General features: G+C 41.6%; 1 protein-coding gene across 1 annotated transcript in view; it reads right to left on the bottom strand.

Annotated features, from left to right (window-relative positions):
- Positions 1-26,260, bottom strand: part of SCAPER (S-phase cyclin A associated protein in the ER) — a 141,267-nt gene that overhangs the window by 37,629 nt on the left and 77,378 nt on the right. Inside the window, exons 24-25 of the mRNA XM_066558860.1 lie at positions 14,941-15,056; positions 6,529-6,652 (exon numbers count right to left, since the gene is read on the bottom strand). Of these exons, the coding sequence (XP_066414957.1) occupies positions 6,529-6,652; positions 14,941-15,056 (240 nt within the window). The remainder of the gene's footprint in view (positions 1-6,528; positions 6,653-14,940; positions 15,057-26,260) is intronic.

Here is a 26,260-nt window from a genome sequence, read left to right as displayed (position 1 = left end):
CTGGAAGGAGATTATTACTCATGGAGAGCATAATTTTTAAAAAATTAATTTCATTTTTCCATTTCTGCAATGCAAGGTAATGAATCCAGCTGAAATCCTGCCCTGTTACCATCAAACAGTAAGTGGAGTGTGTGTGAAGTCCTGCAGTGCTCAAGGCAGACACTGGCAGCAGTCAGAGCTCGGGGCTCCTGGAACATCCCCATGGCTGATGCTGCTGGGCCAAAGCCACATCCCTCTGCTCTGCCACAGCCTGAGGGCTGCCACAGGCACCAGGGATCAATGCTGGCTGCAATGCCATTTTCCTTCCAGGTTAAAATCATTTACACTCAGAATATGCAAGCGTGGCCAGAGAAAAGCATTCCTCCTCGTACAGGAGGGATTTGGTGACACTTGGTGACAAAGAACAACATGCACATTTCTTTATTATTCATTAGCTCTGAGCCTTGTGCTGGTACTTAAAACTCATTGTAATGGCCTGTTGCTGGTGCTGAGCCAAGAGAGCAAGTGAGAAGTCTTTAGCTGCTTACTCAAGTTCAATAGGAAAAGCAATGCAACGTGGCTCCAGTACCATTTGTTGGTAATTATTAAACTAATTAATGCCTAATGACACCAATTGCTCACTGAAACAGAGGGACTGAGCTTTGCCATGTGGAAATCAACTTAAATGGGGCTTGGTGCTCAGAACACCAACTTTTAAAAACTGCTAATAAATGCTACTTACTGCTTTTTTTCACCTTAGATAAAAAATTATATGTGCTATTTTTAAAAAGATTTTATAATATCTTGCAGCAGAGCCTTTGTTTTGCTGTAATGAGCAGTACTATGAGTGGATAATGCCTGGTTTTGTCTTCCAGTTCAATGTACATAGGAGAAATATATTTTCTAAGTATATAGTCCTTAGCTATGACAGTTCATGCTTTGAAATAAAACTGCTCTTCCTAATTTGTAAAATAAATAGATCTGGCACTTACTAGAGTAATTTACTGCAGAGCTTATTTCATGTTCACTTTTTTTGGAAAATGCATGTTAATTAATATCAAGTGAGAACAAATGTGGTTTTTTACACAGTGTTATGTCCAACAACAGATAGAAGAAAATAGGTAAATTTGACAGAAAATAGGTAAATTTGAACTGAATTCCTTGAAGATTCTTCTTTTACACTAACTCAAATGAGTGACAACAGATCAGCTCTTTTACTGAAGAAATAATTAATGGGATAGTGTGAAAGTGTGTTGAGATTTATGTTCAAAATTAATTGGTGTGCTTGCAGAAGCAAAATTAATTGGGGTGCTTGCTTGTTGATTATTATATCAAGCAAGGGGGTAAGAAATCTTAAGATTTAATAGTGTAATTATGAAAGCTTTCAGGCTCTGGTTTCTTTGTGTCAATTACACAAAGAGTTAATGACATTCAGAGAAACTGTGCTGAACATGAGCTGTGAATGGGTAAATGTAACAACACTCCACATTCCTGAGGTTTAACAGTTTCTCTGACACAAATCTACAGGTGTGATTACACACTTAAATTGATTTGTTGAGTAATTAGAATAAAACATTTTTAAATCACAATGGAAGATCAGGAAATTGTAACTACTGTCCAAATATCTGACACATCCAACATCTCAATGCTACTTTAGCTTTTGTGATGGCTGGCTTTGCTGGGCCTAATCAGGAGTCCTCCTTTCTTTAAGTTGGTTCTTGAATTGGAACACTCTGGTGACCTGACACTCAGCTCTGGTACAGACCCCACACAAGTCATAAACTATTCCTTGGAGAATTCACCCTGGGCAGGGGTTCCCATGCTTGTGCAGAGCTGCCATTATCTCTTCAGCTCTGCCCAGCATCTTGGGCTTAATCCTGTAAGATGCTGCAGAATATGGCCCCAATCCAGTAAAGCACTTAGGCACGCATTTAATATAGCTGAAAATGCTCCTCTGTTCTGACTCACATCACCAAAATACCTCTGCAGATCAGAGCACATTCTCCTTCTGTGCTAACAAAAAACACCAAACAATTTCCAGTTAGCAATGCAGAGGTCCAGCACTGACAACTCATTCATATTTTTATTTCATAAAGGCATAGTCCTCCACAGCCATGAAGAATTTCAAATGTAGAGTTGGTAAACCTAAATGGAAAGACTTCAGACCTTTAGAAGCACATGATTTCTCTTCATTTGGTCAATTATTTCATATAATTCTCCCATTACCACGAGTGATTTTGTGCTTTTTGCATGTGTAGTCATTGGGCTTGCCTCAAAAACACTGAAAAGTACACCTCAGAAATCTCAGTAGGATGTCAGACTCTCTGTGCAGTAACTAGTGAACCAAAGAAATGGAAATGGCTCAGGGAGGGCATGGCCTTGAGATGGTGCAGGTGAAGGTTTCAATTCTAAATTCCCCACCCCTGAACACTTCAGCATGCCATTACCTCTTCTACTCCAGCCTTGTTTTCAGGATTTACTACTCTCCACATGGGCTTGTGTCCTGGTTTAGGGAAAATGTGGGAGAAACCTCTAAAGGGGTTTCCTCTGGAAAGCAAATTCAAGAGGCCCCTCCCCCATCTGGTTTGGGAAGAGATTTCCTTGGAGAAAAGTAGAAAAAACCTGTTTATTCAACAGGCAAAGCATTCACCAGCACAAAAGAAGAGCAATATTAAACAATAAGACTTCCTGCTGCTCTGAAGAGATGAGACACACTCAGCAAGTCCCTCTGGGGGCTGTGCTCAGCTCACTCAGTCTCTGATCAGTCCCTCTGGTGCTGGAAATGCCACAGGCCAGGCCCAGCCCGGTGGCCACAGGTGGGAGCTGTGGGTGCTCTGCTGGTGTTCAGGCCAGAGCAGGCTTGAACAGCTCTAAAGAAAAGGGAAAAAAGAAAAAAACCCCACAGTCCAGGGAACTTCTTTGCCTCAGCTAGCTAAAACTAACTAAAAGCAAAGGAGAGCTCTGTCCTGCTGTCTGTCTGTCCGCAGACAATGCAGTCCAGGAGCAGGAATGTGGAGGAGTGAGAGCAGTGTCTGCAAGCAAACTGTGCACTTCTTCTCTCCCCACTTTGCTCTCAGAACCAGTCTTAAAAGTGCAAAACTTTTTTCTGGGCAGACCAATGGGGATAGGAGCATCATAAAGTCACCCCAGGTCAGCTTGTTATTAGGGACTGAGGGAGCTGTCAGTGCCTCACAGCTGAACCCTGTGGAGACAGGTGTAATTTCAAAATGGACTGGAAAAGTCCAGCAGCACAGATGTACCTTGGATTTCACAGCTCTTGGCATCATCAGTGCTAACATGGAGCTGCCTTATTTGATGCAACACAGAAGATTAAAAAAACCTGGCCACAAGTGGTGAAGAAACTGCAATAGGATGTATACTGTCATGCTGAAGAATCCCAACTAAATGGCAGCATATTCCAGGCAAGCAGTGGAGGAGAAAAATTACTTTCCTGTGACTAGATAGCCAGATTATCTTAAACCCAGCAAAATTTCATAGGCCACTAACCTAAAATATGGTCCAAATTTAAGCACTGTATTTTGGAGAAGAAAAAAGTAACCAGCAACTGGGTTTTGATCCCTACCTCACCTAACATTCATTGCACATTCACTAATGATGTCTTAGCATTTTCAGATACTATTCCTTTAAAGATTGCCTTAAAAAATAATCACAGGGATCTGCCATGGTATCCCACAGCCAGGTATGGTTTAGGTGTATGGCTTCTCAGGTATCTTTTGGAAAGTACATGACAGCTGTCACTTGACTGGAAATAAAACCCTTAAAGTATGAAATGAACCTTCCATGCCTATAGCTCCATTAATGACTTGGTTTTGTTGGTATGAAACCTTCCAAAACACACAACTAGAAAAGCTACAATTATTGTACAACTGTTTTCTGGCTACAGTAGACAAAGAAGAGCAGACAGCAGTGAATAAAGGAAACTCCAACTCCAGGACAAGAGCTGTAGGAATGTAGGTGGGAAGGTTTGATCCATTAATCATGGAAATCAGGAAACAGCCCTGCTGTCCTCAACAGACACTGATTTAGGCATTACCAGAGCTAAGGAGGCTGAGGAAGGTAACAGGGTAAGTCAGGCTACAGAAGGTTTCCTAGCAGTGCCTCAAGGTAGGAGGCAAAGAAAGGTCTGAACAGGATACTTCAAACTATGAACCTGGACAGGCTGGATGACACACACACACACAAAAAAACCCAAACCAAAACTAAATCCACATGAAACTGGCTGGAAACAAGGTTCATACTGGATGTATTCAAGATTATATTGAAATGCTTCTCAAAACAGTACTGTTTCTGTGTTCAGCAAATATTGGTGGACTTGTTTAATAATTTGTTAAAACCTTGCAAATATACATTCTCCTTTATTACTCCTGGTATTACTTTGGGTTTTATTTTCCAACAGTAATTGGAAATACACATGACATAGGCAAAGACTGCATCACATGGCTCCTCCAACCAGGAAAAGTGGAGGCAGTTAAAAGTCTCTGGGGGTATATTTTAGTATTTTGGTATTCAGAGCTGCTCTCAGTTTGTACATTTCTTTTTTGTAAAAAAAAAAAAATAAAAAATTCAAACTTGATCTGATTTATTATATTTTCAAGAGAGAAAAATCAGGGTTAGAAAAGCAGCACTGTTTTTGGGTTTTGTACTCAAATATGCACTTCATGGAACTATGAAGATATCCCAGTTTAAGGGCCAATTCTGCATGAAGAGAACATAAGAGACTTTCTGTATAGAAAAGAAAAGTCCACTGTGGATCATGGGAAACATTAAGCTTTAATTACAGTTTTGCTGCAATTCAAGGGTAGTATTTGGCAACAGACTGAAAAGAGCTCTAAGTGCAGTAAATTTCCCTTCTGCAGTATCTGTGAGCTCTAGGTGGCCAGCTGTGCCTGAGAAATGCCCTGTGTGTCCTGCAGGAGGTGCAGCACAGAGAGCCCTGGCACAGGGGGAGCTGCTGGGGGATTCCCCAGCCAGGGGTGATTCCCCAGCCTGCCTGCCAGAGCACCCTTGCAATAAAATTGGTTTACTCACCTTTATTTACAATAGGACAACACAAATAGAAAGGTACTTTTTCTTTCAAGTTGGGTAAAGCCCAGCTGCTCTTGGGTCTGGTATGGTTACATTTCTTTGTTCTATGTTCATGTACTTATTCTAAATAACTTTAACTGGTACCATACCAAATTAATTTCCTTAATTAATTAACTTGGTTTCTTTATTTTTTCTCACATAAGCTTTTTGTGCTTCTTTACACAATTTTTGCACCCTCCTTTTTTCTCTTAATCTTTCTCATCTAACTTCTCAAGCTCTCCTTCTTTTTGTAATCTTTTCTCTTGCCCATCATCCAACTTTTTAAATTCTTTCTTTACATCCCCTGTGTTAAAAGGGAGCATTAACAAATTTAACAATTCCTGATGTGGTACCCTCAGTAAAAGTGGGTGGTGTTTTCTGCTCTCATTTTTATTACTCTCACTATTGATGCTTTCCTTGCTTGCCTCTGTGTTCTCTTTGAAGAAGAAGAATAGGTAGCTTTAGGAGGAGCAGCTGGTCTTACAGCTTCCTCTACAGGCTGAGGCAGGGGAGGTAAATTGTCACAGGACTCCCAAGCCTTATTCTTGATTGTCAACTTGAACTCTTGATTCTGACTCATCTCTCCTAATTTTATAACTTCGAATTTGTTCTTTTTAATTTATTTTTTTTTCTACTTAATCTCCAGAGTGCTGTCTGGGCCCCGGAAATCTGTCCAGGGGGGTTATTCCCAACTATTCCCCAGCTGTCCCGCCCCTTCCAGTGACACCTGACACCCCACGACAGAGCGCACAGCCCGCACTCGGGTTTGCTTTGTGTCACACAACTCGGACCCTCCTTCCAAAGTGTTCATCAACAGCCCTATGGCTTGTTGATTCTAACAGCGTCGCTTAAATTATTCAAAGTATGTACATAACTTTTCAATTAACAAACTGCTTGGCTCATGAAAATACATACACACAATTTATAAGTAAAAAAACAGGACTAAATATCTTATGATGAGCAGGTCACTATGAATTAAAAATGAGTTTTCAAATAAAATATTTAATGACATTTCAAATTAAATGAAACATTGGAAAATTAAAACTTTCACTGCTAAAGAGTCCTATTTAAGCACTTCAGCAAATCAGACTCTGGCAATGTATTGACCTGACTTAGATTCATGACACTGAAACGAGTAAGAATCAAGCACATGGTCACAACTCATTGTGGTCTACACTCTAAATATTCCTATAGGGTGAATTAAAGAAAACAATCTCAGAAAAAGATAGAATATCCACTCATAGGGTTCCTGGTACACATGCTTTTGCAGAAGTCATTGTAGAAGCAAATACATCAATTTCTACAGAGTACAGTATATACAGCCACTAAATACAAACAACAAATGAATTTTAACCTTTCAAGCCTTTATTCTTATTTACCTCCTGGTGTTCTTATACTCTAAATACTTTAACATGTTTGTGAAGCATGCAAAAATTTACAAATTAAAGAAGTTTTTTTACCTACCGTAAACTGGTGTATCAACAGGTCCATCAGAAAAGTGATCTTATTGCTAAAAAGAACATAGGTGCAGTTTTCTATGCAGTTGCTGCAGGTGAGGCTGTAAACATTTACTGTACTGCACAGTGACCTAAAAAGTCAGAAGGGAAGAAAAATTAGAATGTTACTTCCTTCCGTAAATTCAAACCAAATAAATGGCAGCATCAAAAAATAAGCTTGCAGGAATTCACATTTATTTTCTTTAAATAATACCTTAAATGAAATCAATTCAATAACTTTAAAACAGTAAAGCCATACTTATCAGAAGCCACACATTCTATGGGTACTGGACTCTCCTGTAATCAAAACTCTGACCAAAACTGACACAGAACATCAGCCAATTTCACAGCTGGATAGGTAACATTTCTCTGTGTGTGGCTACAGCTATAGAACACACTGAACCTTTCCCTGGCAGGACCTTCAAGCCCTGTGTGAAGTCCCTGACAGCAGTTCCCAGCTCAGCAGGGCCTGTGCTCAGCACAAGGGACAGGGAAGCCCAGGGAGCTGGCAAACCCAGCAGGTGCTGGCCCAGGTCCTCTGGGGCCACATTGTCCCCTCTCCTCAGAGCCTGCAGTGCTGCTGTGCAGCTCCATTGTCTCCTCAGAGCCTGCAGTGCTGTTGTGCAGCTCCATTGTCCCCTCAGAGCCTGCAGTGCTGCTCCATTGTCCCCTCAGAGCCTGCAGTGCTGCTGTGCAGCTCCATTGTCCCCTCTCCCCAGAGCCTGCAGTGCTGCTGTGCAGCTCCATTGTCCCCTCTCCTCACAGAGCCTGCAGTGCTGCTGTGCAGCTCCATTGTCCCCTCAGAGCCTGCAGTGCTGTTGTGCAGCTCCATTGTCCCCTCAGAGCCTGCAGTGCTGCTGTGCAGCTCCACTGTCCCCTCAGAGCCTGCAGTGCTGCTGTGCAGCTCCATTGTCCCCTCAGAGCCGGCAGTGCTGATGTGCAGCTCCATTATCCCCTCATAGAGCCTGCAGTGCTGCTGTGCAGCTCCACTGTCCCCTCAGAGCCTGCAGTGCTGCTGTGCAGCTCCACTGTCCCCTCAGAGCCGGCAGTGCTGATGTGCAGCTCCATTGTCCCCTCAGAGCCTGCAGTGCTGATGTGCAGCTCCATTGTCCCCTCTCCTCTCAGAGCCTGCAGTGCTGATGTGCAGCTCCATTATCCCCTCATAGAGCCTGCAGTGCTGCTGTGCAGCTCCATTGTCCCCTCAGAGCCTGCAGTGCTGCTGTGCAGCTCCATTGTCCCCTCAGAGCCTGCAGTGCTGCTGTGCAGCTCCATTGTCCCCTCTCCTCACAGAGCCTGCAGTGCTGCTGTGCAGCTCCATTGTCCCCTCAGAGCCTGCAGTGCTGCTGTGCAGCTCCATTGTCCCCTCTCCTCACAGAGCCTGCAGTGCTGCTGTGCAGCTCCATTGTCCCCTCAGAGCCTGCAGTGCTGCTGTGCAGCTCCATTGTCCCCTCTCAGAGCCTGCAGTGCTGCTGTGCAGCTCCATTTCCCCTCTCCTCAGAGCCTGCAGTGCTGCTGTGCAGCTCCATTGTCCCCTCTCCTCACAGAGCCTGCAGTGCTGCTGTGCAGCTCCATTGTCCCCTCTCCTCACAGAGCCTGCAGTGCTGCTGTGCAGCTCCATTGTCCCCTCAGAGCCTGCAGTGCTGCTGTGCAGCTCCATTGTCCCCTCAGAGCCTGCAGTGCTGCTGTGCAGCTCCATTGTCCCCTCTCAGAGCCTGCAGTGCTGCTGTGCAGCTCCATTGTCCCCTCAGAGCCTGCAGTGCTGCTGTGCAGCTCCATTGTCCCCTCTCAGAGCCTGCAGTGCTGATGTGCAGCTCCATTTCCCCTCTCCTCAGAGCCTGCAGTGCTGATGTGCAGCTCCATTTCCCCTCTCCTCAGAGCCTGCAGTGCTGCTGTGCAGCTCCAGCAGCACTGGGGAGCCCCACCTGTGCCTGGGGGAGAGGGCACAGCTTTGCAAGGGGAACAACACAAAACAGAAGCACGTGCACAACTGCTCTCTGCAGCACGGGCAGTGATTTCCATCTGCTCCAATTAAAGTGTTCTCCTCAAAACAGGCCCTGCAGGGAAGCTGGGACCAGTCCTAGAGAATATTGTCACAGAGAAGATTAATCTTACCAAAGAGAACCCTATTTCAGAATAAACAAAAAGTTTGTTTCTTGAGCTTTGTTGCATATCACAAAAGCCATCACTGTTACTTCACAAACACACATACAACACAAATGCATCATGAATACATCCAATATAAATACAGATGGCTAGGACATTCAAACTGTTTCTCTAAAGTAAACCAAAATAAAAAGAACTTTCACTTTGTTGAGTTTTTCTCAACATATGAAAAAATGTGACTAAGTTCAAACAAGCTCCAAAGAAGAAAATAAATTATGAGCACTGCTGAAAGGTCATACAAAAAGTGGGGCTGCAACAAACACCAAGTTACTGCACTGAAACCATCAAAGCTGGTATTTAACAGAACAAGCTGCAGACTAATTCAGAATACTTCTGGAGCTGAGTTTTAGGCTTTATCTTTCTCCTAAAATACTTTTTGGAACAACAAAATAATTTACACAATAAGGACTGTGGCTTTGCTGATGCTGGGCTCTTTGCTGTGGTATCTGGTCACTTAGCCTGGCTCCCCAGAGCTGAACTGGTAGCCTCTCACATACATTGTATTTTTCAGGCAAAGGAAAGCTGGAAATGCTCAGAGGCCAGAAAAAGTGGAGTAAAATTCTTTCATTTGTATGGCTGGATTGTCTTCTCTTCAGGTGGAGAATTTAGAAAATAAGTGAATGAACATTTATACTTTCCCTCCATTCCTGAGTATCACCGTATCACTAGTTATATTAATCTAACTATACTGGTAATTAATTTTACTCTACTGCCTAATTAAATCAATTTCAATCTGCAGCTTACATGACATGAAAACAATATTAAATAATTACTCATTGACCAAAGGCAGGTTGATTTTCATCTATTTCACCTAATTTTTACCCTACAAGGATAATACCTAGAGATAATTGAAGCAGGATGCTTCACGTGCATTTTTACAAATCTGTCTGCAACACTATTCTAAAGGGGATTTAGTTCCCTTCTCTCAGTAATGCTGAAAAATATTTTCATTAGGCACCTCCTTCTATCTTTCATGAAGATTATTCCCTTGTGTAGGTATGTTTAGAGGGGGAGAGAGAAGAAACTATATTGGTAGTATCTATTTTCTGTTGAGAAGATGCTTTAAATCAACTTCTGTCATTTTATCAGCTATTCTAAAATAAAGATCAGTTCTATTTAAATATAAACATTATAATTCATCCAAAGTGTCAAATATGAACTTGTAGGTTAATTCTGACAGCATTTCAGAGTTCTGAGGTGATTTAGTTAATTCACTGCAATAAATGCTTTTTGATATATGGCATTCCTAATTCCTAAGAGGATAATTTATTTTACACTTGAAAACACAAAAACTTCTCACTTCATCTAAAGACCAAGTTCCACTGTACGAATGCATCGCGCTTTTGTATTTCCCAAGTGACCCTCATGTCACAAAGAGTACTGCTGCTTCCAGAGACTCTGATAATGCCTTTGAAAAGGTGCTGGAAGCAAATGGATGTCAAATGAATTTTTCACAGCAATAAAGAGGGTTCCCTTAACTGATACTATAGGCTTGCTACCAGCAGCTCGTCTGAGCACATTCTGATCACGGCGTGCTCAGCTCTGCTGCAGCTCCACAGCCTGACTGCAATCCAGCACCACGAGTGTCACACAGAAGTGTCCCCAGGTGGTTGGCAGTGTTAAATGGCAGATTAGAGACAGCACAACTAATTTCTTTACTTTAATCTTATTAAGAGAACAACAGCTGTCAACTGTCACCATTTCTGCACAAGGCTGCCGAGACAAGCGAGGGGCTGCGAACGGCAGAGCTACAACTTTATTCACCCACACCTTCAACTGGCTGGCATGGAAAACCCAATGCACTTCCCACCCTCTTCTTCCCTTTTGGAGGAAAAGAACTGCTCTGTATTGCAAAGGTGTCATCTCCAGAGATGCCAGAGGCAGCTGAAGGGCTGGAGCAGGAGGCTCTGCAAAGCAGGTGGTTATTGATCACGGCTGTTGCTCTAAACTTTGTATCACAGCCACAAATCAGCTTTCAGCTCTGGCCCCTGCACGTTCACTCCAGCCCACGGCCAGGCTGCCCTCGGATGCAAAGCTTTCCTCCAGAGTAAATCCAATTATAAAAACCTCCTTATGGTACACAAGCTTGGAGCCAAAAAAGAAATCTGTCTTTTAACTAGACAAAAATACGCATCTGCATGTTATGTTTATTTTACACAAATATGAAGGAGGAGGAGAGGAGGATTCATTTTAATAAAGCTAGATCTCAAGAGTTTGTATATCTGCACGTGATTATTTTTTAATGTTAGCTCATCTTCATTTCCTCAATTTGCCTGATATGAACAAGTTGACAACCTTTAAACTTCTATTAAAAATACTGAGGCATTAACAATATGCAACCATGGAAAACTAATCCATGATAGTGCACCAGGATACAGAGGCAAGAACTCAACTTATGCTTTACAAAAACCAGGGCATCATCAACATACAACAATTTACCTGTTTCAAGTGTAAAGCTCTTCCCTATTCTTACAACTTCTCATGTTACAAATGAACATACTTTGATTATCAATGAATAACCCTAAAAGCTCAGTTTGGCAGCGCAATAATACAACTCTAAACACTATCAAATTTAGGATGTGTTAAGTCAGTAGAAAACTGCTCATTTTTAACCAGTTTGAATATTATGCAGCAGTCTGATGGGAAAGGAGATCAGTATTGGAAATTACCTGCTCAGTTGCAATGAATTAGGAAATGAAATATGACTGAAAAATGGTGCACAGTATGGCTGTAGAGTGGAATGGGTAAGGAACCATCAGGGTAAGAATATGGACTGAAACAACAATAAAACTGCATGAACAGCAACACTACAGCTTAAAAAGTGTATGCTCCTAAATGCAAGTAAAAATTACAGAGAACAACATATAAAACCAGCTCTTAGCTTAAAATAGTTCTTACTGAAAAATGTCACTTGTATCAATGCTTTCCAAAATATCATGGGGACACTAATTTCTTCTTTTTATATATGTAATTATGGTTTGAGCTTTTTTACCCTGATAATATTTGCTTTAAATATATGATGCAAGAAAGTGTATGAAAATAGAAGAAGATATATTAAACTTGACTTCAATCCCATCTTAACTTGTAAAGGACCAACATTGTTCCTTACACAATTACTGCCAATTTCTCTTTTAAAATACTCATCACTCAAGGAAGTCAAAGCATTTCCCAAATGTTAATTAAACAAACCCTACAAGCCTCATTTGTTAGCAGGTTTGTTACCAACATGTCATGGTAAATGAGCTGCACATTGCAGGGCAACCCAGGGGAGGAGACTCATCTCCTGCTCCTCATCTGAAGGCATTCAATTGCTTTGCTGTGCAGCTCCCATTTGCTTTTCTGTACAAGAAGAATATCATAGGGCTCCAAAATCTTTACAAATTCTGCTGACTCTGTCTTGTTTGGTGGAGAAGTGGACAAATCCTGGAATACTACAAAATGCTGCTTTGAGAAATAATATGGCTGGACATTAATCTTTATGTTAACACCAAAAATAAAACTTACTATAACCCACTGTTTTCTCTTCCCCTTTTCTAGTGATTTATTTGAAGGGGAGGAAAATTGCCCCAACACCAAATGTATCATCTGTCTCATAAATGTCATGTGCTCCTCACAGCATTTCCCATCCTGCTGCTCTGACTACTGAGCTGGACAGTGGTACAAAACAACAGGCATATTGTTAAATCTTCTGATAATAAAGCTTTATCTTGTAGACATGGGATTAAAGTTCTGAGCTGCACCATACAGCCAGGATTTTGGGGAAAGAGAGATGTAGATAATAGCCCATGTAATCTCCTCACCTACTTGTAAATAGCTTATCCTCATCACAAAGCAACAGACAAATTCCCAATTTAAGATGAGTACAAATGGTTAAACATTGCAAGAACCCACAAACAATCTGAAGTACAGCAGTGTCCTTTAGCAAAGCATATTTGGCTGGGGAAGACTGGAGGGCAATTCATGAAAGGTCTTCATTCAACGTCTCTCCACAGGGCTTTGCTTTGTCTTTAAACAGAGAAAATTGCCAGAGAAAACTGCTCCTTCACTAGATTCAAAGTTCAAGAAATCAGGATGCAAATGACATTTGCACAAAAGAAAGAAAAGTAACTTCAAACTTGTTTCAACGTTAAATGAGAAATGTGATCTGAATTTTCTTCCTTGTTTAAAGAATTAAACATATTCTGTGATTGTCCTTGGTTTTGAACCTCCCTTGAACACTCTGTATGTAAAAAATTTCTTAAATCCTTTCAGTGAGACCCTAGCAATACCTGTGAATACAGTTTGTGCCTGGTTCAAACTGCTCATAGCAAGTCTCACCCTCTGGAACTATTGTTGCTCTCAACAGCTGAGGTGCAGATTCTGCACAGAACATTCTTCCCCACCAAAAAGGCCACAGAAATACCAAGAGAGGAGCCTCTGCATCCCATGCAGCACGACCAAGATCCTTGGGCCACTTCCAGCTGACTCCAGACTCCCTAAGCCAGACTCTCACAGACCAAGCCTGCAAGAGCAGTTTGCTTTAGAGAGCAGGATTCTGTGTCAAATTACGTGCAAGCTGATGGATAACTTCCATACTTCCAGGTGCCTACAAACTGGAAAGTGCAATTTGCTGTGAAGTTGAATGAAATGCTGTATTTCAGGAGTGGAGCAAAGCTCTTCAGAAGATGTTTTTAACACACAATGCTGTCAGAACAGTTTACATTAATCTCTTTTCTGCCCCCGTACTTCCTTCGGAAATACAGCTAGTAGAAAATCTGTCTTAATAAAACAATGTTTAGAGAATCTTTCAAAGATGCAAAAACTCTTTTTATAATTCAGTCATGAACAGTCCCAGGAATCTGAGTGATCACTGGTCTGAAAGGGCTGTGAGATAGACAGGGACTGTCAGAGAAAGGAAAACCTCTGATCCACTGTTGGGATGTGATTTCTGTTACACAAATGTGGCTGACATGGGGCTTTATTTATCAGCACACAAACTCCTTCAAGACCTAATACATCCTCAAAATGCCTCACAAACTTCAAACACAATGTTTTCAGTAATGTAAACACAATGTTCTCAAACCTTCTCAACAAAGGTTACCAAAACAAGACTATTCTTAAAAGGAAAGAACAAAAATCAAAGATGTATGGGTTGTGCACATTCTAAGAGTTTAAAGCTCAATTTAAACGAGGCTTTATGTGGGCACACAGTGCAATCCTGTCCCTAGTGAAGTTTATCCCACACTGATGAGATCACTCAAAATTAGAGACTCTGCAGAGGAAGAAGCCCCAGGGCTGTCTGTGAGCTGCTCCCCACAGGCCCAGCTCAGGATTGCTCACCAGAGGAGCTGGCTGGACCTGCAGCAAATGCAGGAATTTTATTTATTCTCTTAGAAGTGCAAAGTCGAGATATCTAAAAATGTTTTTTCCTGAGTGGTCTTTCCTAGCACTTCACACTTATGTATGTCCCATAATGCATTATCAGCCAGTTTTCATCCAAACTCTCACACTAAATTACAGCAGTAATTACAATTACACCAATATTACAAAATATCTACAAACAAACTATGACAATGGTACATACCAGGATATCCTGGATTTGCACTAAAACCATGCCTAGTGTGCTCTGAAAGCACCTATGTGTTCTTGACTGTATAAAACCTAGAGTGAGAGATTAGGGAAAAGAGCATGCTTTTGAGGGACCAGGCTTTGCAGGAATTCTGCATAGTCACCACCTTCTTTTTTAGGGATTAGGCATTTAAACCCTTCCATTCTTCTGTTCTGTAAAGAGGAATTTCTCTAATCCACAAGAATTTTGATTTACCTGTTTGTAGGCGCCCTTTCAGCTAGCAGTATCCTCCAACTATTTAATTTTAAAAGCAGACAGATTCCTGTGAATTACAACCCTTTAAAAAGTTCCCCTGCTTCCCACTAGAGATCTCTGCAGACTAACTTCAAAAGATATGGATATCCTCCTCTGTTAAAACACAGTTTTGTCTTCTCTCTTTTTACACAATTAGCTGCTGCTCAAATATATCATAGCTCAAACTAAAACCACCAAGTTAGGAAACCAGGAGCTGAGTGGAAATGTCTTTCCCCTTCCATGACATAGAGAACAGCACAGTTTTTTGCTCTCAAGTCCCACCCAGGACTAGGAGAAGAAGAAGCAGTGAAGCAGCAGATATGAAATGAATATTCCAGTGATTCTAAATGCAGGTGAAGGACCCATCAAACTCACTTAAAGGGAACCCTGGCAGCTGCATTCAGGTTGGTGGGAGAAGTCACCATCTGAAGAACATTTTCCAGAGCAGTCAGTCCTCCTGCAGCCCGGAATGCAATTTTATCTGCTGTGTTCTGGAGAAACACAAACACAGAAGAGAACCAACAGAAATTAAAGAAATGTTTACATAAAGGGTACATCTGACACTTGTGGATTCTGTCAAAGTACAAAGTCCTTAATACATTCATTTATCATGTTGGACACCTTTGAAAAAGAGCATTTCACTGTCCATGTACAAGGAAGAGGCTTTCTAGAGCAAGAGTTGAAACTCTCAGGTGTTATGGTTTCAATTATCATATATACATACCCAGTACTACACAGGTAATACACTTGAATACCATATTTTCTGTAAGGACATAGAATTAGAGGGACTTTAATAAAGTTCACCTTTATCTGTTGCTATTACCTTTGGAGCTATGCTGCTTTGTATGATTTTAAAAATATAGACAATCTCCAGATGGGTAATTCCTCCTTTTTACAAACTTTTCCAACAGAAGACAACCTCCAGGCTTGGTTTATGAATATGCACAAAATAGCTTAGGCAGATCCCTTTTCCGAGGTATCCACCTGGAACTTGCACATACGAGAATTTTACACTTAATTACCATCCTATCATTATTGTCACAGTTTGCAAATGACTGGGGTTTTGCTGCAGCAGATCCAGTATTTTAGAACTTATACTTTTGTCCTTTCCTACAAAATTGGTTTAGTGTCCTCTGTTTACAATAAAGCAAGTAAAATCATCTTATTCTCTACTTCTAAGCTGCTAATTTTGTAGTTTTTTGGCAGTTTGTATTTGATCATTCTGATTTTATCAGTGATGATGATATACTAGTTAATAAGAAATAATTTCTTCTTTTTTCCCCCCAGCGTTGCAAGCACTTCACATATGGGGAAAAAATGGGAAATCCTCTATAAACATGATTATTACTAGTCTATAAAGAATGTATTCTACTGTAACAGACTGCATAACAGAAAAAAAACCCTAATAACTCTGACAATAAAATATTTATTTGAACAACTACAAAAATAATTAAGCAGCTGTAATATGATTTAGATGGGCAACATTTTTCCCTATGAGATCAGACACTGCACACAGAAGTACATATCTTACTTTTTATTTAAATCATGTAACTTTCTCTCCATTAAGTTTCTGTCAAGCAAACAGCTACATTGTATTTAATTTACAAGCTACAGAAAAGCTATTCACAGAAGGCAGATATTCAAAAGGGAAGCCTTTTCCACAATTAATATGAACTGCATTTAGATTTTTAGACAACCAAAAGATTTATCTTTCAAGGAATAACTGGCCTCAAATGAGTGGAAATCTGTGTGCCAACTCACCAAGCAGTTAAGAAAATCAACCAGAGATTTCCTACTGGCTAGTTGATAAGTAAAACTTCTAGCAGTTAATTTTAGCCCAGTGAGCCCAATAAGTGTGCCTTAACTGCAGAGTTATTTTTGAGTTTCACTCATATATTCGTCCTCTGTTTCCTCTTCCTCCCATCTAAAAAAATCCCAAGCCCCTGCCTCCTCCTTAAGCTCCCTTGGCTCCCAATAACACTTTCCACCAACTCCTGGTAGAGCCATAAAGAAAAGACCCAAACAGCAAAGGAACAGTCCTGCCATAAATCATCCTTATTGACTTCATGTGAGCACCTTGGCTCACAGCCACAGCTCCCAGGCCTCCTCCTGCCCTGCTCCCCCAGGGCTGCACAGCCCCAGACAGGGCCCAGGGCCTTTCTAACCCTTCCCTCTCCCTTCAGCTGACACCCCCAGGTATCAGAGAAGCTGCTGTTCGCAGAGTGCCTTTCCCTGGGACGGGCAGGGCCTGGCAGGGCAGAGAGGAGCACACAGGGAGCTCCGAGGGGGCTGTGCAGCACAGCAGCAAGGGCTCTGACACTGCTCATTTATCTGTCACTGCTCCTCCAGCTCCAAATGTGCCCAGCACTTGCCACTGCTCACTTTCCCTATTTCTCATGGGATATTATGCCACAACCTATTAGCTCTTGAGGCAAGAAGTCTTTCCTGTCATTCAGACCAAGTATGCCCTTTCTCTATTTCATCCCATTACTCTGAGTTATATCCAATTTATTGCATTCATTTTGTTTGTCCCCTCAGCAACTGCTCCATTCTTGAGCTCGTACACTGCTTCCTTTTCCTACTTGGCTTGTTTCTCAACTCCATGTTCTCTTTAAAGCTAAACCCCATCTTTTCTATTTTTTCATGTGAACTTTTCTTACCTGTGATTTTTTTTTTCCCCAGAACTCCTCTTTTTTCCAAAAGTACCCAGTAATGAAGTATCCAGAAAGGAACGTCCCCCTATCCCAGATCAGTCACTAGAGCCACTCTGAAAGAAGCAACAACATCTCCCTATTCTGAGGGGAGGTTTTCACATCTCTATTCTAAAAATATATAAATCTTTTGAAGCTGTTTCATTTCCTATGTGTTCTCCTTCCATTTCAATCTGGAGCATCACTTGCTTTATAGACAGAGTGCATAGTTCACTTTTGTTTAATACTTTACTAAAATACAAGTCTACTTGTCAAAATACAAATTTGCCTTTTAAAACCTTCTGTTACTACTACAGTTTTCTACCAAGCAGAAGGGAGTCTGTAATTTCTTCTGATTTTATATGATTTAGCTACGTGTCCTATCCCTCCTCTTTCTAGATTACTCATAAAAATTCATTAGCATTTTGATACTTAGGAATGAAAATAAATTCCTAATGATGTGCATGGAAGAGAGGGAGAAGTTTCAATAAAAGGAAGATACAACCAGCAGCAAAGCTGGGTTAGAGCCATGAGCGCTGTATTTGTTACCTGTGCTCACAGAGGTCTGGAAAACTGCCACATAGGGATACATGGCTTTTAGCACATTTAATACATTTCTCTCCAGAGATTCTTATAAGATGGAGAACTTCCAGGGCTCCTACCCCATGTCCTGGGAGGCAATGCTGATGCTGAAGTCGCTGCTGGTATCTGGCAGTGTGAACCACCTCGGTCCCCACGCGAGTGCCCAGCTCTCAGGAATGCCAGCATCAGGCACAGCTCCTGGAGCTTGGCCATGGGAGCTGAAAGCAAAATGTGCCCTGCCCACAAAGGAGCACAAGAGTCACTTCAATACCGCACTGCTGGCGTTTGCAGGGTGAACACCTGGGACTGGGGAAACCCTGGAACAAGAAATTGTCCCTGAGCCACCCGTGCCAAGGCCTCACTGAGAGCTGTTATAAAGGCATCTCCCCAGGGCTGAAACATATTGTCATTCCATCTCTGAAGCAGCCAAATCACACCAAATTCTTTTAAAATATGTCTGAATTAATTCCTACTTAAGGCATTTTTCAAATTTTAAGTATTTTTATACTCATCTAAAGAAATCTTTCTTGGGTCATAGAAATACATGAGCAAGACATTTTATCCAATTGTCTTTCTCTGAAAAATGAACTAATATCCTTGAAAAGATGATGTCCTGAAGAGTCAGCTTTGCATTAGCTGATACATATTGCAACAGGGATTCAAAAGAAGTGGACTGAGGCATCTCAGTTACTCAGAGCCCTTGCTCACATACTTTTCTTATTCAAATTGTTCCCTGCCTGAACCTGTATCAGAATGAAAGACCCTTTAAGGTAACTACAACTTTTATTCTGGTGGCACCCAAAGCTCTGAGCAGATTAGGCATCATGTGAGTATGAAAACTGATAGATCCTACAGGAAATAAGTTATAAATCCCTATTTGAAAAGAGCATAAACCGACATTGCATGGTTTTGCTGCTTGAAAGGAGCCTCCAAACTTCTAACTTGGTCTACCAAATGATTTAGCTCTCCTGTTTATGAAACCTCTTTCTTAATTTCACTGTTCTTTGAGTAGCTGCACATTTAGATTGGGAGGGTTATTCTGCAATTGATACCATGTGATTCGTGTTCCTTGAACAACAGTAAATATATAAACATGTTTTTATACATTGTTTTTAAAGTGTGTAAAAATTTGATTTGCTACATGTATTTTTCAAAATTCACAACTATTCAAATAACATTTATAAACAATTTGATTTTTAAACACAATAGGATTTCTGTGCTCTGAAGTTACCTGGTGACACAGGAGAGCAGAGACAAATGAACAAGTAGGCAAAAATTATTACTGTCATCTCTGCACTTTTTAATAGAGATGATGAGGCACAAAAACCTTGGGGAGGCTACCTAGATGTGTCATAAACATTAGGAAAACAAAAACAGAGATGCAGCTCCTGAGAGCAGCAGACACAGCACTCAAACCCAAGCCATGAAAAGAGCCTGTTTTCCCTATCCCTTCCAAGTCCATCGTTGGGAACTGCAGTGGTCATGTTTGCACAGGAGGAAAGCCAACCCAGCTGATGTGACAGGAAGCATGTATTTAATCTCTGGATCATTATAAACTTGTCATTTGAAGCCCACAGCCACTAATTTAGGCAGAACACTGCATGAATCAAGTAACTTAGTGGGAAGTGTGTGTACACTAATGCATGTGGCACAGTAAACAGAAACCGTGATAAATTAGACAAACCATGTAACCATTTTGTGGATTAATTATGAATTAAACATACTTAAAAATGTAAACTTAATCCTTATAAAAGGACAAAGAATCAAGACAGCTCCCTGCACAGTGGGCAAGCATGGCTGACTTATTTACCTACCTGTTACAACACCTTAATGGATCTGAATTTGCCTTCTCTCCTATGGCTTGAGTGACAACTGACTAATAGGATTACAGGCTCTGTTCCAATAATACAGCTCAGCTACATGCCAGCAAAAAATGACAGCCTAAACCTGAATTACATGGCCTGGGAATCCATCCAATTATTAACTAAAGTAACTGTTATTACCTAACCTAATCAAAGGAGAAGCAGCTGTTAATCTTTGGTGGCCTGCAGTGTAGTAGCGGTCAGACTGGATGGACTGTCTTTGTACTTGACTCCTCTACAGACAATAATTATGTCCTTTGTGATCAAGAAGGAAGGGCTTCCTAACCTTTCAGACAGAGGCAGCAGATGGGGAACAACTGTTTGTGTGTTCATTAACAAGATAGGGTAGATTTTATCAGGGTTTGGCATCTGTGGCACCCTCAGAAGCACCACTTACCCGAGGACACAAGTATGTTTGGCAAATTCGAAAATGAGCAGACTAAATAGAAAGTTCAATATAAAGTTTTCATCTCATTATCTGACATTTGGTACAGAAAATACACACAGCTCAAAAAGAGTGATTTACACATATGCCACATCCTATCCAACGTGGCCAACAAAGAAACACATGAAAAGGCCAACTGGCCTGTGCTGGTACTTGGCTGGCTTTTGTTGCACTCATTAAAGCAGTCACACCATGTGAACTGTGTGCTTCAGAAATGAAACCAAACTGGGGGAAAATGCTGCTGAATTTATACAAGGCAGTGGGTAACACTAAGTAACACAGAGGAAAATAAAGGCAGCACTGCTTTGCAACAGCTTTTGGGTTGTGTGTTCAATATTCCAGGAGAGAAGGGAGAGCAAAGCCTGTCCTGCACTGCTGGCACTGGCAAACACAGCACTTGCAGAGCAGCACAGGTCAGGAAATCTGTCTCACCAGAAGCACAACAGAAGTGCCACTTAGTTTATGCTGGGGAAAGTAAAAAAATGCTGAGATAACATTGTGGAAGGACCTGAATGGGAAGATGTCTGATAATACACAGGAACAACCAATATTTGGAAGCTGAAACTGAATGAATTCGGGTGAGAATAAAATGGGGGTTTTTAATGCCAGGAGTAATTAATGATGAGCATAATATACTTAGCATATATAGTCGACTCTCAATCATTTAAAGTTTTTAAATCAAACCTGAATACCTTCTAGAAAAATATTATCCCAGTTAAATCATAATTTATTAATTTGGTGCAAGAGTTATTGGGTGAAATCCAATACTGGACCAAAGTACTCCCTTCCATACATTTCTCCTGTTAAAGTATTATTATTAGTTAATAAGTAGAGCAGAATCAGAAATAATGCTGAGCTTCAACAGCTGAAATGATTTAATGCCAGCATTGCTATCTCTGCTCTATGTGACTTTAGCCCATTTTGACTATCTGAAATATTTTGAACTAACTGAAATACTCTGGTGCAGACCCTCCCTCAAAGGCAAACCTCCAAAATAAATATTTTCATGAAGACTAAAAAGGAAATTTAGAAAAAATTACTTTTCCTTCATTAACCCAAAGAAGGTTTTCTGCTGGTCCTGCAGAATGTCCAAATCAGAAGCTGATCTGGAGAGCCCGTTTGAACAGACTTCAGGAAATAAAGTATTTCAGGAGAAATTATTTCTGAATGGAACCAAATACTTTGAAACATGCTGACTTCTATTTCTGAAAGAACACACTTGTGCAACTCTATTTTAAACTGTTCATTCATGGAAGAAATAATAACTAATTAGTAAAATATAGTAAAATCCATCTTAAGAATTTTTTTCTTTCCTTTTATCTACTGTTTGAAGATTCTATCTAAAATGCCAGGGGCTAAGAAATGCAGTTCAAAGCTTGCTTAGAAAAACAAACCAGACAACTGAATATTGTGCTGGCTTCTCCTTTTTTCCTCACCTTTCCTCTCCCTTTAAACAAATTCACAAGTATGTCTACATGCACATACACACCAATGGACACATTTCTGACTGTAGAAAACCTACACTCTTTGAGTAGGTCTCCAGACTTTATACAGTGAAAATCCCTGGAGAGTACACCAAAGGAGTATTTTCTATTAAAATAAGCAATTTTCCTGCCTACAACCCTTCTCTGTAGTGAAATTAGTGTTAAAATAATCCCCCACTCCAGGTGTAAACCTCAAACGGGTTTTCAAACATAATTGAATTCACCCACAATAAAATTTCAACCACTGAATATCAATGAACAACTAGTTTAGGAGTAAAACACGAGCCAGAACTGGCTAATGTTGTTTGAATTGGAGGGAGGCATTACTCACATCAAGAAGTATCTCTTGTATTTGTATCCATTCCTTCCTCCTGCACTGCTTGTGTGTTAAAGCCCGAGCAGAGAGGCCTTGACAAACACCCCCTCCCACCTTGTCCTGCACAGCAAGGGGCACATTCTGAGCCTGAAAGGGGATTCTGGGGCCTTGGGGAAAGGCAGCTGCTGTGTCTGTGTGTCCTCAGGCAGGAGCAGAGGGTCCCTGGCACCTGGGGAAGGTGTTCCACTCCCTGCTCCAGCTCAGCCTTGCAGAGGTGCCTCTGGCTCCTGAGCCATCTGGGTGACACTGGCCTGTCACCTCCACAGCTCAGCTGTGCCAGCTGCAACTTCACAGCCTGCATTTAGCACACAGCAAGACAAATACCTAAGAACCAAAAGGGTGAAAAAGCAAGCACTTGATACAGCATTCAAATGCAATATAAAAAATGAGGCTCACCTTACTTTTTAACTGTATCAAAAATAAAAGAAGAAGAGGCATTTTGGACTATCCTCTCTGAAAGTCTACCATTGACAAGCAACCCAAAATTTGTTCAGGCCTAGGGACAATACCAATACTAAAAAATTGATTCTTAAGCCTGCCCTGAAAACACTAAGCATCCTGTGCACATAAACCTAATTTCTGTCTATGCCATCGTATACTTAACTCATTTTTCTGCTTGCTAACATCTGCCCACATTGTGAGGTCAAACCAAATTCAATAGGACTCCTTACTGACTCACTGAATGATCTAATTGAACAGGATGAGCCTTATTTACACAATCTCCTTCCAAGTTCTGCAGTGGCTTTTCAGTTTGCCAGTGAAGTCCCAGAGAAGCACCCTGTTGTACTTCTGTTGATGAGGACAGGACCCTCACAATCCTAATTGTGAAAGCCATAAAGGAAAGACAGGTAAAGGTAAACCAGGGAATTCCATGCTCTCTTTTCATCTGCTTTCAGCCATGCCAAGCAGCATTACAAGAAACACACAACATTGCTTGGGAAAGTAAGAATTACCCTCATGGATACCCTGAGAGACAGCACTGAGCACTGCAGCACTTGTGCTTATTAAAAATAAATGTCTGGTCTATTTATAAATAACAGGGTCTCTAGTAAGTGCATCAATTAGAGGAGGAAAGCAACAACAGAGCTTTAATAAGAGGAACAATAAGAGAGCTCCTGGATCTCCACAGATGGTTCCATTAGCTGAGGCTAATTTGACTTTTTCTGATTAATCACAAAAATAAAAGTTCCCAAACAGGTAAATAGAAAGCAAAATTACATAATCTTATCCTGTCCTCTCTCAACATTTATTGGACAATGAATTGCCCAGTGAGCAGGCAAGTCAGGTCTCTCTGAACACTGAATCTGACAGGTGACTGCTGAGAGCTGGCAGCCACTAGAAAGCAGTTTATTTCTGCTGAACCCAGACTGTGCAAGCCAGCCAAAGTGAAGATACTAAAATTATGTGGGAGAGGACATATGGAGAGGGAGCTGTGGCTGTTTAAAGACCTGTCATGAAGTCAAGAGCACTTAAACCCTGAACAGAGCTTTTCCCCTGATTGCCTTGGGTCCTCTCTTGTGACCAACCTCTCAGACCATGAGCCCACCTCCAGGACAGCCATAAAGGACTGTGGGGCACAGGAACAGGGTGGGTTTGTGAGGTGCTGCAACATCAGAACAGACCTCTGGGTGATGTGTTCTCAGGTCAGAAGTGATGGTCTCAAATCACTGTTGAACCTAAAAATACTTCAAAGAAAATATATGTATATATATACCATCAGACTAAATGAAACAAAAAACTTTTCTTTAGAAACCATACTAATCATTACTTTATTATGATTTCTAAACTGGCCTCTGCTATTGGCAGAAATATGCCTGGGCAGGCAGTTCTCCTCACTGAGAAAGCAGTGCCTGGGCTTTAACAACACTAAAACATAACTCTTGTCTTGTAGTGGAGGAACTTTGCATACCCTGCAATGTATAAATATCCATTATATCCATTCTGCTATGATGGATTAGCTCTAAACTGATGTAGAAGCCTGATCTGACAGCAAAAAGCCACAATTAGTACAACACTGGAAGCTGACAGCAGTTCTCAACTACACCCACTGGGCACAGAAATTAACCTCCCAATAATCTTGGAATAAGAACACTGCAGAGCTTATCTGTGAACTCAACTTGCCTTATAAATACCATTTCCAGCAAACAAGTTAAAAAATATTCTGTGACTGACCCCTAGTTACAAGTTCCTATTTATATGTTCTTCTTGGGTAAAAGGTTAATCCAGAGATTACAGAAACTCTGGGCAAAGGAATTATTGATGAGATAAAGCTGCCTTGCCCAACCTGCGGCACATGACACACACCTGACCTGTTGACTTCTTCCAGGCAGTGACAGGAAAAGGCTCTTGGGGTAGGAAATGCTGTCCACAGAGCTCCTGCTGTGCTTGCCCACTGCCTCTGTGCTGGCACTATCAGATCTGCTGCTGCAGCTGATACAGAAGAGGATTTTTCTACTCCAACAGCAGCTTGGACCATCTGCAGATAAAATGGTGCTGGCAGGACAATGCTGATAGTCCAGGCTTTGAACACTGCTGAACCTTCTTCAAGCTGTGTTTGAGTGGCTCTGTGCATCACTGGCACTCAGTGATGATCACCTAGACATTAAAATTCTCTAATTCTCACTGTTACAGTCTTTAAAGAAGCAAATTAATTTTCAGGAGGGTTACTTACACCTCATCTTTTCCAACAATTCTATCTGCTTTATCCTTTGTGGAGTTCATGCTCTGTACTTAACACTTGCACCAAAAAAAGCATAAATACAGAATTCCCTATGTTACTTTCTATATTTGCAAAATTATTAGATTTTCACTGGCAATATACAAAGTTCCAAGGGTCCAAATTCTAGTTTTAGCTGGTAAAACTTTTTAGTTTAAACTTGTTTTTTACTTTAAAAAAAAAGTTTTAAAACTTATTTTTATGCTTTGTAATTCAATACCCTTCCTAATGTTTGGATTTTGAACTTTAAATTGTTTTTAAACAGTTATAATTCAACTTTACATTTGATTAAATACTTCCCTTCATGTGACATCACTGTAGCTCTGGAACTGGCTACTGCAGGAGTATCCTGAGTTGAAAAATTAATGGATGGATTAAAATATGAATCCACTATTTGCATAGAAATACATCATATGTTTAGCTAAAATGAACCTTAAAGTTTTAACTGTTCATTGTAACAAATAAGAGTATCGATTACTTTCCCAGAGAACAAAACCTGTAAGGATGAAAGCACAGTTAAGGTGGCATGTGGGTGTTTGGTTTGTTTTTTAAAACTTTGGCTAGGAAATGCCCCCTGTCTGATAGAAAAGAAGGCTTTTTGGTGTGAACCAGTGCACTGTGCAAGAAAATCTGCACGTGGCAAAAAGCCACGGGAGAGAAAGGCAGAGGCTGCCCTGAGAGCAGCAGGGCTGCCAGGGGATGGGGAGAGGAGCAGCCTCGGGACTCTGCAGCTGATCCCAGCCCAGCTCTGGGCGTGCCCCCAGCTGCGGCACAGCTCAGCCCTTGCTCTGGCAGCGCTGCAGCCCAGCTGCAGGGCTGCTGCAGCCAGACAGACGGACAGACAGACAGCCCGACGTGCTCACCCACCCTGCCACGCCAGGGCAGCACCGACAGCCCTGCCACCCCAGAGTGCCCTCGGACTGTGGGCACACAACTGCTTCCTTTTGAAATGAGAGCTGTGCATAGCTGTGCTTCCCCTTTTGCTGCAGAATGAACTCGGTGTGAGTGCAGGTTTAGGTTTTGTCAGGATATGCAGTGATTATCCAGGTAATTCCCCTGGGCACCCACACCAGGAGACAGCTGCTGTAAGCAGCTTAGCAGGAGAAAGAGCTGTGTGATTTCCAAGCACTATGGTGTCTGAACCTGGCGTCAGAGAGAAGTTCTACTTCTAAATAGATTCATGACTTGTAAGGATTCAAAGGCTTCTGCCGGTGGTGTCCCCTAGTGGAGAGCGGCAGATGCCGAGGACACGGGGACAGGAACGGGCTGGCCCAGAGCCACCCTGCCAGGAGCAGCCCTGCTCACAAACCTGCCAGGAGCAGCCCTGCTCACAAACCTGCCAGGAGCAGCCCTGCTCACAAACCTGCCAGGCACAGCCCTGCTCACAAACCTGCTGGGTACAGCCCTGCTCACAAACCTGTCCAGGTACAGCCCTGCTCACAAACCTGCTGGCACACTGCTCACAAACCTGCCAGGAGCAGCCCTGCTCACAAACCTGCTGGGCACAGCCCTGCTCACAAACCTGCTGGGCACAGCCCTG

This window comes from Molothrus aeneus, chromosome 13, assembly GCF_037042795.1.
Source record: "Molothrus aeneus isolate 106 chromosome 13, BPBGC_Maene_1.0, whole genome shotgun sequence".
Taxonomy (NCBI): Eukaryota; Metazoa; Chordata; class Aves; order Passeriformes; family Icteridae; genus Molothrus; species Molothrus aeneus.
This window is presented reverse-complemented; position numbering and strand designations above follow the sequence as displayed.